The 18,759-nt window shown below is 35.1% G+C and overlaps 1 protein-coding gene across 2 annotated transcripts in view; it reads right to left on the bottom strand.

Moving 5' to 3' along the window:
* CCDC141 (coiled-coil domain containing 141) overlaps window positions 1–18,759 on the bottom strand; it is a 79,945-nt gene that overhangs the window by 35,223 nt on the left and 25,963 nt on the right. For both annotated transcript variants that reach the window (XM_026853095.1, XM_026853096.1), the window contains exons 8-14: window positions 14,405–14,577; window positions 8,998–9,139; window positions 7,078–7,197; window positions 4,936–5,127; window positions 3,688–3,864; window positions 1,263–1,442; window positions 377–502 (exon numbers count right to left, since the gene is read on the bottom strand). In XM_026853095.1, coding sequence (XP_026708896.1) covers window positions 377–502; window positions 1,263–1,442; window positions 3,688–3,864; window positions 4,936–5,127; window positions 7,078–7,197; window positions 8,998–9,139; window positions 14,405–14,577 — 1,110 coding nt within the window. The remainder of the gene's footprint in view (window positions 1–376; window positions 503–1,262; window positions 1,443–3,687; window positions 3,865–4,935; window positions 5,128–7,077; window positions 7,198–8,997; window positions 9,140–14,404; window positions 14,578–18,759) is intronic.

The following is an 18,759-nucleotide window of genomic DNA, read 5'->3' as shown; positions in this document are numbered from 1 at the left end:
CACCCAGAAATAGCCTTGGATCAAAAGAAGTCAAACTGACTTCTAGGGGAATGACAGACTGAATTGCTAATCAGAGACAGTGTTCAGAGGAGGTAGGAAGCTCAGTATGACATATACCTCAGCCTCTGGCCAGGTCTAACTCAAAAGCTTGAAGCTGATACTCTCCTTGTACTTCCACCACACCAACACTTGTGTGTCACTTTAATAAGCAGCTAACACCATACAAGTCATTCTCTGGACATTGAAGACATCTTGTAAACACACACAAACCCTTTCTTCTGGAAAAGTAATGTGAAACATAAAATACTGAAAGTGAATCATTTGTACCAAAAAGAGCTTCTGATCCACCATGCGCTTCACTAGCTTGGTTTCTCACCTGATACTGTGGTTTCATTTGGTTAAGCTTTTTTTGTAGTTCCAAAATAACAAAAAGGTCACTTCCAAGGTCAACTGTTGCTTCAAGCTGAAGTGCCTCTTGAAGCATCTCTAATCCATAGGTAGTCTAAAAGATAATCAAACAGTTAAGTGTTTCTACCTGTAGTAAATAAATTAAAAAAATTTAAACTCAAATTTGAATTTGTAACAAGAACCTTCCCCAAACGAGACACCCAAATATTGTCAGCAAAATGTCTCTGTCTCAAACCCTCTGACTGACAAGGGTGACAGGAAATCTTTAAGGCAGTATGCAAAAAAGATTCAGACACCAAGATCAGAGGACCCATACAGAGAGTGTATTTTCTGTGATAACAGATGTTGTGGCTTATGGTGCACTAGACAAACAGCACCTACAAAACTCTGGTTCTGCTAGTAGCATAGCTAGTGTTTCTTTTAAGGAACACTGCATGCTGTCCTGTGCCAAGAAGGCTTCAATCCTCTTTGTTTATGAACATGGTTGCAGTTGAGTTTAGTAACTATCAGGACACTGTTCGTTTTAGTAACTATGAAGTCACAATAAATGGTCTTTTTTAAAAAAAAAAAAAAAAAACACCACAAAACTAAAGCACTGCTGGTGTAGTATATGGACTTGATTAAAACTTACAGTTTGAAGTGGGGACTCGGACCTGTAGGTGTTTGAACATATGGGCCAAAAGATCAAAAACTTTATTGATGACTACGAATGGCAGAATAGGCTATGGAGAAGTATCTTATTGATCACCTCTCTTAAATGATACCTATAGCCATCTATGAAAGAGTAACAGACAAACTAATAACAATCCAGAAATGTTTGCCATAGTTGCTTTCTTCCTAGCTATTTTACTTACAGTTTTTAGTTGTTCTTTAAATATCCGGCACTGTTGCTTGACAGGTTTTACTTGCGTAGTTTTAAAATTCCAGATTGCCCAAAGATCAGTCAGCTCTTCCTTTTCTTTACTCAGATTAACAATGATATCTTCTGTTACTTGTACAGATTTTTCTACATTTAATATTAAATTCTCATTTACCTGGCAAATAAACAGGCATGTTTTTTCCAAAATATGTTTTTATAAAGTACATTAAAACCTTGTAATATTAAAGTCTCAACAAAGCTTAACAAGAAACAACTGTTCTATCATAAGTTCTTTGAAAGTTTCTAGTGCTCTAGGTGTCTTTAAATACACCTTTCTCTTAGAAATAGGCATAGATCAACAGAATTTGTATACTGAGGACATGGCTAACGCCGAAGTTTAAAACTACGTCAGGTCAGTAATGACGGAATTATTCACATCTGATGGCTATTTAATGCTCATAAAGTAATTTCTGAATAGGAAGAACTATCCAAAACAGCCTTTTGAGGAATAGTAATTGGAAAGTGAAGTGGATGAAGAACAGACTGCTCCTTTGTGCTGATAACCAAAATCACACTGAAGCATAGGAGGGATAAAGTGTTTAGCATTTGGTGGTTTTTCCTCTTTTTAACACAGCTCATATCTGAAATACCTGAAAACTCGGTAATGATGTTTCTCCTTTTCCTGCTCCAGTATTTTTCTTTTGAGAAAAAGTTGGGTTCATAAACTACTTGTATGATCCTGTCTTCCAGATATTTAAAAGTTACAGTTAAGAATATCATGGGAACACAGTAGCAGAAAATACTGTGGCAGCACACTTCATGTCTTTAGAGAGATAGTATCTGAAGATATGTTAAGTCTTTATGTGACTACAGTGCAACTTCATATTCACAGGTATTCAGCTTGCCTTTACACTATTTTATCTGTGTCTGACTGCATCCAGTTGTGATAGCACACAATTTAGATCACACTAACTGCCTGAGCACTTTTCCCTCAAGTAGGTTTTTCCAGCTCATCTTGTATGTTGTTGTAGTATGTCATCAACATCAGCACCCCCTTCTCACCCTAATGTAACTGTTTCCTAGGAGGAGTGCCTTAGGGAACAATTGCACATCAAACGATCATCTCATGAAGCTGGAAAATTAGACAGGGATGCCTAGGTAGTGCAGCTGAACCCAAGACAGAATGTAAAGACCCCAGGAAAGATTATCTGTAAGGCAGTAGTTCTAACACTCAAATTAGTAAAGACTGCCTCTTAGTGGAAATAAAGTAAACTTAATACTATACTTGAGTATATGCTGCTTTCCAACATGATGTTAAGTGCTGGAAGTACGAGAAAAGCAAACCAGTGAGAAATCCGTAAAACACACATTTCCTCGACTCATGGTGCCCAGAACAAGCACAGGATGTCATTAAGATCCAGTGATTTGTGGCACCAGGAGGAATGTGAAGCGAGGTGTAGGTCATGCAGTCCCATTCTTTTACTTATCTCAAGGATTTTTGCAGTAGCCAGCTGGCCTTTTTTCTTATCCTCCCTCTTTTTCCCACAAAAACCAGCGGTACCCCTCGCACCAAGGAATGTGCTGTGATGTTACTCAAAAGATAATGGCATAACTACAGTCTCACCTACTCACACATATGTACTAAGATAAATACTACCCTGAGTTTGTGTCTAACTTGGAGGGATGATAATCCAACACCAAATCAGAGGGACAGATTGAGGGGTCTGTGCTCCCTCCCCTCCACCCCCCGAAAGGATGCCTTTTGGTAAAATTTGAACCCCTGGCTACTCCAAGTGATTACCCAGGAACTTAGCATGTGTGTGATTGCAATTGTTTTTCTTTTGTGTAGTGCTATATAATCAACCTGCAGTTTGTGCATTTATCACAGGCAATCTCAAAGAATCTGTAAATGTTGCATAAAAATAAACTGTACTACTCATGACCCTGACAGCTTCTCTTGAATGCAACCAGACCTACAGCATAAGGGCTGTTTGTGTATCCGGGTCAGACCTATAGTTACGGCCCTAATTGGCATACCTATTAAGAGATAAGTCCAGCCACCCCTAGCCCCTCTAATCTCTGAGGACCAGCTAGAACGCAAGGGAATTCATCTCTTACCAAATTAATTCATCACCTTAAATCCAACGCATGAACAAAACAGCAATGTGCATGCATTATATTTGTATGCATGTACTGGAACATTTATTAAGGGCTCCATTATTGTTAATCACAAAACTTTTTATATTACTTAAAATGCCATTAGGATTCAAATACTTCCATATTTTAAAAGTATACAGCAGCATCAGTCCCTTTAAAAGTAGGTACTGAGAAATCACGATCCATCAGTCACAGAATTAGGATTAGACCTGATCACAGGCAAACATCAACATATTAATTACAATTTTTCAGATTATACTCACCATATTTACTAAATTAAGAAAACTGCAACCCATATTTTGGATGGAAAAAATCTTCTCTATAGCCTTTTGCCACTGAGTATTAGCTGATTCTACTGCAATTTTATTTTCAGCCTCCCTGTTTGTTTTTAGCGGTTCTGATTTATAGAATTCCTTCAGATTTTGAATATCATCATTCACCTACAGAAAGACATAAAATAAGCATCAAAACCATATCAAAATTGAGCTGCTATAATAAAATAATATAATGGTTTTGTTTTTCTTTTTTTATATAAGAAGTATACAGACATGATAAAATTGAATAGCAGCCTCTGAATCTTTTCCAAATTTTAAGATTTATTATCCTCCCTAAAATCCACACAAATACTAAATAATACAATTGTTTTAAATAAAAATAACCTGTGAACCAGTATATGGCAAACAGATGGGTGGCAGCAATTTGTTCAATTTTTGTCACATATCATTACATTGATATTATATACATGTGTATCAATGCAATGATTTTCACAGATCTATTTAACGCAAAGTAACTGAAATTAGCAATAATTGGAAGTAGACAATTCAATTTTTTGGAGTTTATCTTCAAATAAATGAATTTTATCTGATAGGTTCCACTCTGTCCTCAATTTCTTTGTAAATATAAAAGAACAGTGTTGCAGAATCTTAAAACAAGCATTACATCAAAATGAAAAATAACTGCCCTGTGCATCATTAGCACAGATACCAAAATTACACTGATAATGAACTGATTACGGTTTCGGCTACAGCTGGTTTATATTTAATTTTTAAACCCCTTCAGATGAATTAATACTTCAGTGGAAGTACTGCAAGATAGCGATAAATATCTATATCAACATATTATGAGAAATATCTATATCAACATATGTGAAATATTTTTTAAAATATATGAAGCAAAATCAGTAAATTTAAGAGTACATACATGTAAGTATTTTGTTATGTATATAATGAATGTGCACATGTGTGCAGGAGAAGTAAAAAAAATCAATTATAATACTTACTACAATATCAATTTAAATCAGTAGAAAATCTGTACATAGACTAGTCATTATGTTGATGCAAATACAATGATCAGGGCTGCCTGCCCTGATGGAACACATCTTTAAAGTAGAAAGGAGCTTACAAAGACCTGCAGTGCTTCAATGGCACAGCACCTACAGGATTTGTCTTAGCTAAAAGCACATTTTTCATTTATAAGACTTTCAGTCTAGTCAGAGAATAAGTGATCAGTACCTCCATAGCTGACTTTAAAAAGGTCACATAAGTTTCTAGAATTTCTAGTTTTGAACTAATATTTTTTTCAATTTTTTTCAGTTCTTCATTCAGAAATTCAGTTCTGCTAGAAAAAGCTGCCACCTGCTCAGGTTCAAACTCTTCCATATCTTTGATGATTCTCTCAGCTGCTTCCAGTTCGTGTGAAGTTTCCTTTGAGGGTACAAGCATAGAACATGTATAATGATGGAAAAGGACTTGTAAAGATTGATAACACATTGTTCATTTTCACTGGTATTGCCTTCTTATGTATAAATTCAATTACTCTAGTTGAAGAAGAGCTCATAATTGGCATTACCTGCTGAAATTAACCATTTATTTCCTGTAACATTTTGACACTAAAAACTATGGATGTAATTATTAAAATACCTAAAAAAAAAAAAAAAAAAAAAAGTAGCGATTTCAGTGTTCAGGCTAAGAAAACCACTTAACAGTGTAAGAATTAAAAGAACAGAAGCATTGCATATAGGAACATCAATAGCCAGAATTGATACAATTCCTTTAATAAACAGTATAGCCCAATTTTCTGAACTAATTCTCTTGAGTCTAAATCTCTCAACTGCTGGTCTGATAATAAAATCTTGTAGAAGAACTCAGTGACCACTCTAGAGACTCCAGAAGTATTGGATCCTCATGATGCTACTGCTGTTTTAAGGCCTGTCCTCATAGCACTTTGCCTTATGCGTTCCATTCACACCTTCATTCTTGAATCAACTGCTTCCTAGCTCCAGGCTAGTCCCTATCAATCAAGCTGGCCTATGCTGCATTCCAGCTGAAAGCAGCGTTCTTGCATGCAGCAAATCTGCAGAAATCAGATGGAGATCGAATAGTGGGTTGCATCTGTTACTGCATTAACTGCTCAGACCAGAAGAAAGTCACAGTATGCTGTCTGAGCAAGAGATAAGTTACTAACATTTTCCATGATTCAGCTAGGATTCTGTTTTTCAGATTTCACTGCCTTAACTCATAGTTTCAGGTATCTCTGTCTATGTGCCTATCTATTTTTATATACTTAACACAATACCACCTTATCATATCTACCTCTGGCATTCAGCCAAGAGCACAAACTGTAGCATAGCACAATCCACAGAAAGAATAAGTAGGAGAGGTTACTATTGTCAGGGCAGATTGTACACTGCACCAAAATTAACACCGTGGTATGGAAACATCTGGCAGAAAAGACAATTAAAACTATTATACAGTTCTGTGGAACAGAAAGGAGCTCTTGCTCATCTGCTGATTTTTTAAAATGTTTTTACTATATGCTCTCCAGAATTTCTTTAAAGTGAATTTTATTTCCACAGACACATACAGATCCAGCTCTTGGGTTCCATAAACTGTTGCCTGAAACAAAAAAGTACTCCATAGGAGTAATGGAGTTTTAAGAACCTCTAAAACATAGGATATCCTAGAATACATACTACAATGTTCTTCAGCTTAGCCAAGAAATATGCACCTGTGTCAAGACCCTGGAGGAGATTCAAATGGTTTTAAGTGACTTTGAGATACCGCAGCACTGCTATGAGAGTTGGAAAGGCCCTGTATGTGACTTAAATATAGCCTCACTGACGTTACAGAGCTGAGTGCTGCAGCGCTTTCATACTGTGACTGCACTGCTAACATGACCAATGGATACCTGATGGCAACTGTACAGCCCCTGTCAAAGGTTCTCCACCCAGGAACTAATTTTTCTTTTTTTGCTGATTCATCCCTTTTATTTGGCATAATAAACCATAAGAAAATTTTTCTGTGCCTCTGACTATCTAGACAATTTTTAAACTTGGTGCCTCAGGTAGGAGTAGCAACCCACATTAGAAGAGTCTTCCTAGCAATGGTTGATAATGAGATCTAGAGGTAGGAACAAATAATATGACGAGATAGAGGGAATGGAGATAACCAGTGACGGGAGAATGACTGACTTGTAATGTCATCTATGGTTTTGTTCATTAACTACAGTTTTAGACTTAACTATTGGCCTATTTTCTTTCCAAGAATACGTAAGAAACTCTCAGCCTCTCACCTTATTTAGAATCACATGCAGCATGCATTTCCTCCTAAAAATACTTAACATTATTAAAGTTTTGTTTGTTTGGGTTTTTTTACCTTTGTTTCTTTAGCCAGTTCAATGTGTTTGTTCAAAACTCTTTCTGACTCGGAGAAGTACGAACCAATCTCCATACCAACTGCAAGCATCGCGGTGATTTTTTTAATCGACTGTGATACCTTTATTTGAAAGTATCATTTATATAGTTAATTTATACAAGTAGAGAGTATAAAAAGTTTAAAACATTCCTTAGTATAGAAAAAAAGTGAAGTAACGCTTGTCTGTATGTGTGTAGATTATGTACTTTGTATAATCAGAGAAACTCAAGAATGAAAATACAAAAGATGAAAATTCTACTATTTCTCCTAAGAAAATTCTGTATGGTCAGAATGAGACAAAAACTTCTGTTAGCTCTCATTTTGTTGATAGTGCTTTCCTTTATCCTAAATATCCCAGACTTGTTATTTCAATAGGGCACAACTGCATCATAATCTAGACATCATAACCTGGGCAAGAATAGTTCTGTTATTTTTTTTTTCAGAAAATACATTTAAAGTTTCTCTGCCAAGCCAAGAGATCTATTTTTATGCAGATACATGTACACAACTCCATTTCATTGTCCCTGTAAGATGTTATATATGCATGATGATAACAAAACAGATTATGAAGAGCAGAGGCAGATGACACGTATAGTTATTATTAGACACGTGAATTCACATGTACCATATGTTTCAAGAAGTGGCTGTTGACTGAGCAGTCACTTTATTAAATTAAGCTCAGGAGCAGTTGAATTTGCACCAGATTCTTTGGGATACTTTGCATTAGCAGAAGTTTGGCATGAAAAGTGTTCTTCTTTGTAGGAATATAACAGTAAGCACTCTTCCCTGTAATGAAAATTCATGTATTATGACTCAAATCTTAAAAATGTTCTCTATTAAAAAGTGGGAACAAAGTGATCAGAACTAACTGCAGAATGAAACCATATGTCAAAATTTGGGTCTATATTTTGAGTAAAAATTAGGTTCATAATTGAAGTTTTAGATTAAGATTCACAACACACTGGTGACATCATTTCTACAAGACCAACAGCAGCCGTCAGCAACTCTTATTTTCAGCTAAACTCAACAATATTTTCACTGTGTTCTAATACCACAAGGCCTCTCCTACTTAAACTGTATGAAAAGGGATCAATTTATGGCAAATTGACTTCCATTTGATTCAGAATAGTTCATTATAAACATCACGCAAATAATATAAAATATCAGACTGCAGACTTAATCAGTCATTAAATTTGATTTACTTTTTTGGTCTACACTCTGGGATTTCCCTCATACGAACCTTGTTCAAAAACTGTATTTTTAAATTTGAATTTACACATGGGATCTTATTTAGGAAGCATGTATCTATTCCATCTCTGACAAGTCATCAAAAAGGTCTGCAGTACTACAGAACATCCAACAGCTTAAAGAAGGCTGTGATGTCCTTGATGCATAGGTATCTTAATGAATAAAGGGAATTTTTATGGTGAACAGAACACTACTTCAGCCTTACTGAAAATTTGCTGTGGTTCATAGTCACCATGCTTATTAACCCTCAGTTTTGCCACACTTCTATTTTTATCTTCAGCCAAATTAAACAGAAGACATAGGAACAGTATAGGAAACCTGCACTGCAGGTCACAGTCCTGACTGCTCACTTCTTTTCCAAAGTAACAAATTATAATAGCTCATTATCTAAGCAAGTCCATGTTTTATGGAAGATCACTGGTGAAATGCTCTCATGGAAACAGCTGCATTTTTCAGAACAGCTTTAGGTTTGTGCTGGTAATAGCATTCAGCATTCTAACTAAAACTGTGCACTCTAACAAACCGATGTTATTTGCAATTATTTGAGTCAACTTTACTATACACATAGCTAAATTATGGAACTACAATGTACCGCTCATGAATGTATTAAGATGACAACGTGCTATCATGTACCTTATTCAGATGATCTTCAAGTGAGGCAGTCCACTGTTGTTTCTTCAAATTAAATTCTTTATAATCTGGACACTGCCTGATTAATTGATCTACTTTATTTTTAACATATTCCATCATTTTCTGAATTCCTATCACCCTAGAGCTAAAATGGAAGAATAGAACTGTTGTTATTGGTCATTTTCGCTCAGCAATCAGGATGATAATGACTAAAAAACCCACCACCTTTTCTGTTGATTTGTACGGCAAGTAACATTAATTTTAAACTGCAACCCTTAAAACAAAAATTACCAAGAGAAATATTAAAATTAACCCAAACAAAATTGCTTCAAATTCTGTTTCCACACAGAAACGCTATTTCCAAATAAATCCTTTATCACCAGTGCATAAGTTAGATTCATGTGCCAGATATCCTGATTCACTAAGAAATATCTCATTTCATAAATAATTCTAACTTTAGTTACACTATCTAAAGACTAAAATCACAAATAGAATAGCCTAAAAAGAGTAAAAATATATGGCATATCACTTCTTTAAAAATAATGTTTTCTTTGGCCTTTCAAATATCTCAGTGTTTCCACAGTGGTTGAAAAAATGTCATACACATTCTAAGTCAACATCTCTTTAAAGATGCTGTTTTAACAGAAGAAAAAGCATCAATTTACAAACAATGGCTTGTCTTATAACTTAAACCATTTAATATCACAGAAGAAATTCACAATCTGAATACTTGAGGCAGTCCTCTTCAAATTATTAAAATCTGAAATAATTAAGATCTGAAGTTTTGATATTAAAAAAAGAAACCCACATATCAATTGATTTACTACTGAAACGTATTGATCTTAAGAATTTTTATAAGACAAACATGTCCAAAAAAAAGTTTTTAATTACTTTAGTTTCATCAGAAACTTATGTTAATACAGATGCTTATTCAAGGTTTCCTCCTTTGTCCTCTAAAATCGTAGGAAATTTTCTCCTCACTTCAGATCAGGCTCAGAGTGTTAAATTCTGCAACCTCAAAGAAAAACCTTATTCTACACTACTAACATGAATTATGGTATTAATAGACCATTCTGTTTGAATCTGATACAAGAACTGATCACTAAGAGAAACTAAATTTTAAGTCGCTTTTAGGAAGTAAGTGGTTTCAAATTTGTAAATTACTGTCAAAAATTAGCAACCTGTTAGTTTGTGCTTTATCCTTAAATTCTGAAAATGTCACTCCTCTACTTCAGCACTCCTTAAAGAGAGGTATGTTTTAAAACTTCTACTAGCACCACTACTTCAAAAAACAAAGCAGTAAGAGAACAAGATTTATAGTTTTTGAAAATTATAATTCAGATCCCTATAAAATCTTTGAAAGGATCATTGGGTTTTTTTGAGTTAACACAATAAATTTATAACAGCAGTAAAACAAAGACAGTTCTTACAGGAAAGCTAATTGCCTGGTAAAGTAACAAATGTTCTCCTAATGGACAAAACTTACTGACTCAATAATTTTCCTTAGAATTAATACATACAAATTTTTGCTCTTCCTGTTTTTCTAGCTTGTTTTAATTTAAAAATGAGATCTCAAAAAATCAGACTTACCAATGTTTTCATTTTGAAACACTAGGATTACAAAAAACCCCTGCCCTCTGCCATTTTTCTATAATCTATTCCTCTTTCTCATGTAAAGATTTTCAGTATTTTCATTTATTTGGACTACCTTTTAAAATAAGGCTGCAACATAACTCAAAAAGATTTGAAAGTAGGACAGAATTAGCATCATATTTCTCCATTTTTATTCCGGTGGATTTCCAATTATGACACTGAAGTCAGTGTCACTAGCCTTAAGCATAGTCCTCCCTAAATGTGAGGATATCAGTATTAGATTTGTAAATCAGAAACTACTAGACCTGTCTTAACATATGCATACAAACTGCCTGGCTTAATTTTGGATACTCTGAAAATAACAAAACAATGTGGATACAGAAATCCAACTTCATTTTCATTCTCTTAGTGTTCGAGTACTCCACCTTCTCTCAGTGCATTTAAACTGGTACTTACACATACCAGCCACTTTGATACTGCATTAAAAATGCATCTTCCAGTATCCCCATTCAGAAGATACAGTGCAATTCAGAGCATCATCTCATCAAAATCGACAAAGTGTAACCCAACCTGAGCAAGGTCAGGTGATTCCTTATTAATAAATATATTGTCTGAAAAACTGGAGAATCTGACTTCTTTTTAAAAAACAAGCCATGCTAGTAGCAGAGCACACAGTATCTTCTCTATCACAAATGATGAAGGAATTTTAAAACTACTGTGCTCCAACTACTCCTTCTGGGAGCTGGCAGCTATTTTCAAATTCCACAGAGATTTCTATTTGCTGCCAGCTAGTTCAAGAATCCTACCAGACTGCAAACACATAACAGCTATGTATCTCACCGTCACATTATACCTTCTTGTCTGTCCTATGGCAAAGCAGCTTTTTGAAAAGATACCTACACTTTTTTAGATTCACACCTTTCATCACCTTCAAAGGGCAACTGTCCATGTCCCTCAGGATTTCCAGTCCAGTTAGATAAAGGAAATGGGAAGTCTGTGAGGGCAGTTAAGACTATCAATGAATTGTGCAATAAGAGGAGCAAAATACTAGTCAGGATTCAGTCTTGATAGGAGTTTTGTTTTCTGTCCATAGCTTCCTCCTTTGGCCCTCAGCTGTTCATACAAATCTTGTTGTCCCATGTGGGTTAATCACTGGGCTAAATATTGGCCAGCATTTAAAAACAGCACAGTGACAAAGAGAGGCCTCTCTCTTTCCTTTTTCAAAATGTGAACCTTTCTGGAGGAAATTAATATTCTGGAACATACACCTTTACCACAATTGCTGACAGAACTCACTATGTCAGCATTACTAGGCTGTGGAGCTCACTGGAACCATTCTGGATATCTCCGAAAACCATGGATTAAGCAAAACCACCTAAACTTGTCTCGCTGTACAAAAAGTTTAATGCGAGTCAGGATCATCCTTGTGGCATTGAATCCTAGCCCCATACTGAGTTGCATCTGGAAGAGACTAGCCAAAAAGTTACATGCCTCTGTTAAGGGCTTCTGAAACTTCATCTGGAGGTCGGTTTGTCCATCTTGGTTCCCCACAGTACAAAGCAGACACACAAGCTGAAGGGAATTGAGCAGAGGCTCCCAAGATGATTGGAGGCTGGAGCACATGATATACAAGGGGGTGCTGACAGAACTCTGTTCAGAGTAGAGAAGAGGTGAAGGGGTGATCTAATTGCTGTCTTTCATTATCTATGAGGAAGGAGGTTTATAAAAAAGACAGAGTCTTTTCAGAGGCGTACAGCAAAATGGCAAGGGGCAATGTTCACAGGTTGCAGCAACAGAATTTTTGGCTAGATGCAAGAAAAACATCTTTCACAAGGAGAGCACTTAAGCTCTAGAGCAGGTTGCCCAGAATGGTTGTGGAATCTCCATCCCTGTGAGATACTCCAAATTTGGCCCTGAACAACTTAATCTTAATGACAGGTTTTGAGCAAGGAATTGTGACAAATGACCTCCAGAGTCCCTTGCCAGCTTAAATTGTTGATAGTAATTCTGAAGCCCATGCTGAGGAATATAAAATGTTCCACCTGCACAGAAGTACTAACACTACTCATTGAAATATATGGCAAATGCATTACATTTGAGTAATGAGGTCTGAAGGCAGCAGAGAAAAACTGAAAAGCCATAATATTTTGTGTTTGCTTTCTTAAAAAGGGACTTATTTTTATAATGCAAGTAGCTATTCAAAATTTTTTGAAAGTCTGGAATCTTCCACTGTTCTTTAGAAACAGCAAAACACATTTCTAGTGAGATTGCCTATTGATATTGTTGTAAGTTTCACCTGCCTTCTCTAAATCACTACTGCTTCAGATGTAATGCTGTTTTTTATATTATAATGTCATCTAGGCAGAAATCTTGCCTTCTTTATTTATTTCTAGAATATCTTGAGCAGCGCTTTGGCACACAGATCAGGAGATCTGCCTCTGGCATTACCTTTTTTTTGAATTTTACCAGAAATGACTGATAGGGTTATTTTGACAAATTCATCATATTCTTCTTGATGTGTACCAGTGATTATCTTACTATCCCCACTACTGACTTGGACTGTTTATAAATATTTTTTTAAAACTCTTAATAAGGAATAAAAACAATGAATTGTTATTTTAGGGATTCAATCAAGGTATTTAGCATGCCTAACATTAATCATTGTTGTGCCAACTTAATTTGAAACACAAAATCTGCTTCTGTTGATGTAATGTCTAGTAGAACATCAAGTACTAGAACACAGCAGCATGCACTCTGAAATTATGGCTGGTTTAGGAATCAAAGTTTCACTCAGAAAAATCCCTTTCCTTTCCATTTAATTGAAATACCAGGAGATGCTGAATCAGTAACAACAGCTGTAAAGCCAGCTGCATACGTTCCCAAAACAACTTTTTATTTGAATTTTCTATGTCATCCCTTTGCTAGGTTCCAGCCAATTACATCTGGGGTGACAGGTGAAGGCACTTTAGATAAATTTTTTTGCAAGGCCATGAGATTTAAATTAAAATTTTATCTAGTGTTGAAGTAAAGCTATTCAAAGTTCAGGAATAATTAAGGACATAACCATGCAATGGGAATGTAGAGCTAAGCTGACCACTAGTCAAACATCAGCTACAGTCATCTGCTCTGTCTTTGAAGAACAACTCATTAATATAAACGGTCTTTGTTCTTATTGCACCAGCCTCCTACTAAGACCTGAAAAGGAGAAGATATTAAGCCACTGGGACTGATTATAAACTAAGTCATGCTTTACATCAGTGTTAAAATCCTATCTGTGGAGTACATCATCACTGCAATTAACAAGAGCTTTGGAAGAAAAAGTTATTTTATTCTTGAATTAAAACGAATAAGAAGTGGAGAAACTTCCATATTTTATGCATTTGGCTTAACACCTGTATTTTGGTCTTGCATCAAATCACGTTATAGTTGCTATAATGATGACTTTCAAAAAGGTCTAAAATGATTACACTGCGCAGCAGGGACTGAAAATTATCAGTAGCTATGAACATTTACATACATTTACTTTTCCAAAATATTAACTAAATTGCTGCTTCTGAACACTGCCCTAAGGTACTAATTCCACTGTTTGGCACCACTCTTACAAGTAGCATGTAATATTCCTAAATATTTTTGTTAAAGAGACTGGTTTGTATAAATACCAACAGATACATGGCAGACACTGAGTTTCAGGTCATTTAAATGCACACCTTAGTTAACTGCACTGGCTCTAAATCCTGTTCAATTCTAACTAGTTGAGTTTTAAAGCAACAGGTAGATACAGAGAAATGCAGCAGATATGCAAAAATGGAGGGAATACCTCTGAGAACCTGCTTTATTAACTAAAGTTTGTCCCTTTTGCAAGGTAGTCGCTGTGCAACCTTTAATTGTTTCCTGTAATTCCTCATACTTCATTGTCAAGATAGGCAAATCTAAGTCTTCTGAATTAAAGACTTTAAGGTAATTCTCAATACCTTCAAGGCCATCAAGTACCTGAAAAAATAAAAAAGCATCTGTTGTAAATATTTCTGTTGGAAATGTGCATGTATATACTTTTACATAAATAGATGATCAGTAAACATTTAATACTTGACATTTCTTCAGAAATGAAAAGCACTATTTTAACTTAGGGCCTGATATTGCCTTTTCAGGTCACAGAAGAACACAGGTATAATTCAACAAAAGTTAATATAAGAATGGTCATGCAAAATCATGATTAGTCTTTGAATTTAAAACTATTCCATTTTTCTGAGCAACAGTCAGGCCAATTTGACATGCCAAAGCAGAACCAAAATAATGAGTAATAGAGCGCATTAGCACTCAATGTTTTATTGAAGCTCACTGTTAAAGAGTTTTACCAAAACTATTATTCTTTTTAATATTTTAAATATATCAAATGTATATCCAACAAGGAAAACATAATTATATTTTTATTTTAAAAGTAGGCTCACATTTTGCACATATGCAACTTCGGTTTTGTTATACCTATTCTCAGTTTTCCTTTAGTGCAAGAAGAAGTCTCTCAATCAAATACCAGAAAAAAAGTCACAATAGTACTCTACAAAGACTTCTGCCTTTTTAGACAGAGTAAGGACAACATTGAAATATTCCATTATTAATATTACTAAATACTAATATTAGTGAAATAGAAATGTGCCCAAATCTACTGCGCATAATTATCATCACAGTGGTAACACAAAATTCTTAACATGGATTTTGTTGTTGTTGTTATTGTTGCTCTAAACACTGAAAAAACATTAAATCTAAATAAAGCAAGACAGGAATTAGAATGATCTTTGGAAACTCGTAAGATTCATGGACCTATGTGAATCTCAAAGATTTTTTCTGTAGAGGCCCTTCACATGAACTAAGGAACTAAGCTAAGTTTATTTACTTTGTCTAACAGGTTCTGTTTGAATTTCAGTCTTCAGGACCACACTTAAGAATATTAAAGAGTCATAGGAAAGTCACAAAGTGTTCAAGAATGATTACAGATTTATAAACATTTTAGAAGGAGTTAACCACTCAGCCAAACTTATTACAAGTATTACCAGTTAACATATTTAACTAGGTAAGCAGCGAATGTAAGAACAAGTTTTGAGTCTTGCTAAAAAGCAGTAAGGATATGTAAAACTAATAAAACAAAAAGCCACTTGTTACTGCCATTGTTACATTTGTCAAAGAGCAATATGAGCAGAATGAGAACTGGACAACAGACTATTTAGAAGAGAATCAGGATGGAAGAATAAAAGACCACGTGTTCTTTGTATCCTCTCTTCCTAAAGGTATCCGAGAGCCTTGCATGTTCATCAATCTGCACCTTCAAGGATGACAGACAACTTTATCGGATTGCACTGCCTGCATTCTCACTGCTGTTGCTACTTCAATCAATTAAAGTTGCTACCACTAGCAAAGATTTATGCTCAATTGCAAGTAGGAAGCCTGTGTACAGCAAGATATTATCTGGATTGACTTTTTCCATAGCAGCTGCTGCAGTCATTGGTAGTCCTATGCCCTTCACATTGTGTTGAGAATAGCAGTATCAGGCACTAAATTCAGACTTTCAAGAGCTCAAACAAATCAACATTAAACAATCCACACAAAGCCAGCCTGCTATCTCAGACTCTTTTCAAGAATTAGCATATGTATATATCTCTGATTTTTTTTTGTTAATAACATAAGCATATTATGGCATAGACAACAATACAAGAAGAAAGCAGCACATCTACATGCAACTGTGGTACCAGAGCATAAATTAAAAGATATTCTTTATAGAAATTGTATCACTTGATCTATCAGCTAATAACACAAAAATACTTTGCAACTTACATATTCACAAGTTAAAGATGAAGGAGAGTCATTAATTTTAAGCATTTATATCACTATAAAAGGGGTTTTTTCCCATTTCAGCATGGAAGATTAGTAGGGAAAAACAATAGTTATGCTAGCAAAGCCTTACAAGCATCATTAAAACGAACACCAACATTCTGAAGGTAATGTAGGCATAACTCCTACAAGTAGAAATAGTATCACTTTTTCCTGAAACACTTTGGGCATTTCCTGCTATTACAAAAGACTTTGTAATAAATTCAAGTGTCATTCAAAAGGGATCTTAACACTTCTTTCTAAATATCCTTGTTAATGGTTACCTTGACCATTCTTCATGATTGGGATCCATTTTAAGTAGTTTAGAAAAAACAACAAAAATCATGCAATGCACTTTTCCCAGTCTGTTCAGCTTTCTGGTTGTGAACATCGAGAACATGAATGATTAAAATTTCATGATTCTTCTTTTTCCCACTTCAATTCTTTGAATTTACTTTAGTTTTATTTTAGTTCAGTCTGTCTTTCTCATCCACTTATCAAGATCAAAAGAAAGGATTTATCAGCAAGGCTTCTACTCAGAAATATGGACCTCTGTTTATGCATTTGTTTATTTTTACAAATACTGAATGTTATCACCACAAATACAAACCTGAAAATTGCATTAACAAGGAAAAAAAGTCTAGAAGGTTAAGTAAAGTAAGTTTCACTGGATGATGCAGAGGTGTGTATTCCGATCCCCACAGCTCCATGCAAAGAATGCTCAAACTCTAGGTTCATCTTGTATGTTCACTTTAAAGTTAGTTGCTATCTATACTACCTTAAATGATTTTTAATTTTGCAATGGCACATAGGAGGGAAAAAAACAAAAACAAAAACAAAAACCACAAACAACATCTGAAGTAGTTAGAAGAAAGTACATATATCCTGGAGCTCAAAATCAAAATGTGAATTTTGAAGTAACTTATGCACCAAAGTACAAGATACTCCATAGCTGACTAAAACTGTAAATCTGCAAATATATTGAACTCAGTAGAAGCCTTATTTACTTAAAGCTATCCAAATGAAAATTTTCAACTGCTTGTCACACCAAAGCAATCTCAGATTATTCCACATATCATTTCCCAGCTATTCTCAGAGGACAGCTACACAGAGATCCCCCTGCAAAAAAGTCAAACTGAAGGCAACTACAAGGACACAGAAATATATTGATATTTGAAGGAAAGCTTAGCAAGGAATGTACACGAATACAAAAGAGCCAAGGAGACAAAAGAGCCAAGGAGCTTGCAAACATACAGAAAAATATTGCTTAATGCAGCCAAAACACAAACAGAATGAAGCCAGATGTACACCAAAATTTAAGAACACGAACACAATGCAAGTGCTATACTTCTCTGTTTTTCATTTCCTGAATTCATTACAAATTAAAATAACAGTGGGATACACAAGATCTAAAATCAGTTCTTTTTGAGTTAGTTCAAAAAAACTAATACTCAATTTTTTTTGTTTGCCCTTTACATGTAAAGGGAACCCAGAGGTGCGGGTATACCCCAAGAACAACTGAAATGTCTCTTCTGAACTACAGTAACTACAGTGTTTTGTTCACTCTTACACGTAACAGGTGTAACGGCATACTGTGGAGACACACCTAAGCTAATGCCTTCTGCAGCAGGTACTTCCACAAAGCACAGCCCTGTATTCTGAAAAGACGCTACATTCGCTCTCAAAAAACTAGACCTGTATTTGCATAGCTCCTTGCCCAAACTAGAAGGAGGCTGACTATTAACAACAGTTTTAAGAGTTTCCATTAGCCCAGCCCTGATTCCTCATCATAAATGAAATCATGATCCATTAGACTTATTAGAGCAAAAGATATCTCACACTTCAAGGGTTTGTAAATAATAACAAAAAAAACCCCAAAGGAACATAGTAGATGTTAAAGGCAAATATGATTACAGCCCCAACTGTTGCTCAAAACAAAAATTAGTGCAGGCAAAGACAAGGTTAAAATTTCTTTGCCCATATAGTTGCTTATAGACTTCCTTGACTTCATTAGTTATTACTATTACATAAATTATAAACATTACAAGCAAGAAAATACCAGCAATCAATCCACAGTACTCCACTGGAAGCTCATCTGTTGATAAAAATCCCTACTTGTTTTCCCATTTTAAGGCTTAAAACAGATTTGGCTCTGAATCAGCTTAAAGTGGCTTCAGGATTTTGTATTTTTCACTTTCACCATCAACACAAGAAATAGCAGTAATATAACTTGCAGAAGTTTGTTATAACACTATCTCCACCTTTACTGATCCTTATTTGGTCTTCTCATAAAAGCCTATTGTTAACCTG

Source organism: Athene cunicularia (genome assembly GCF_003259725.1).
Source record: "Athene cunicularia isolate RWA chromosome 7 unlocalized genomic scaffold, athCun1 chr7_part1, whole genome shotgun sequence".
NCBI classification, from domain to species: Eukaryota; Metazoa; Chordata; class Aves; order Strigiformes; family Strigidae; genus Athene; species Athene cunicularia.
This window is presented reverse-complemented; position numbering and strand designations above follow the sequence as displayed.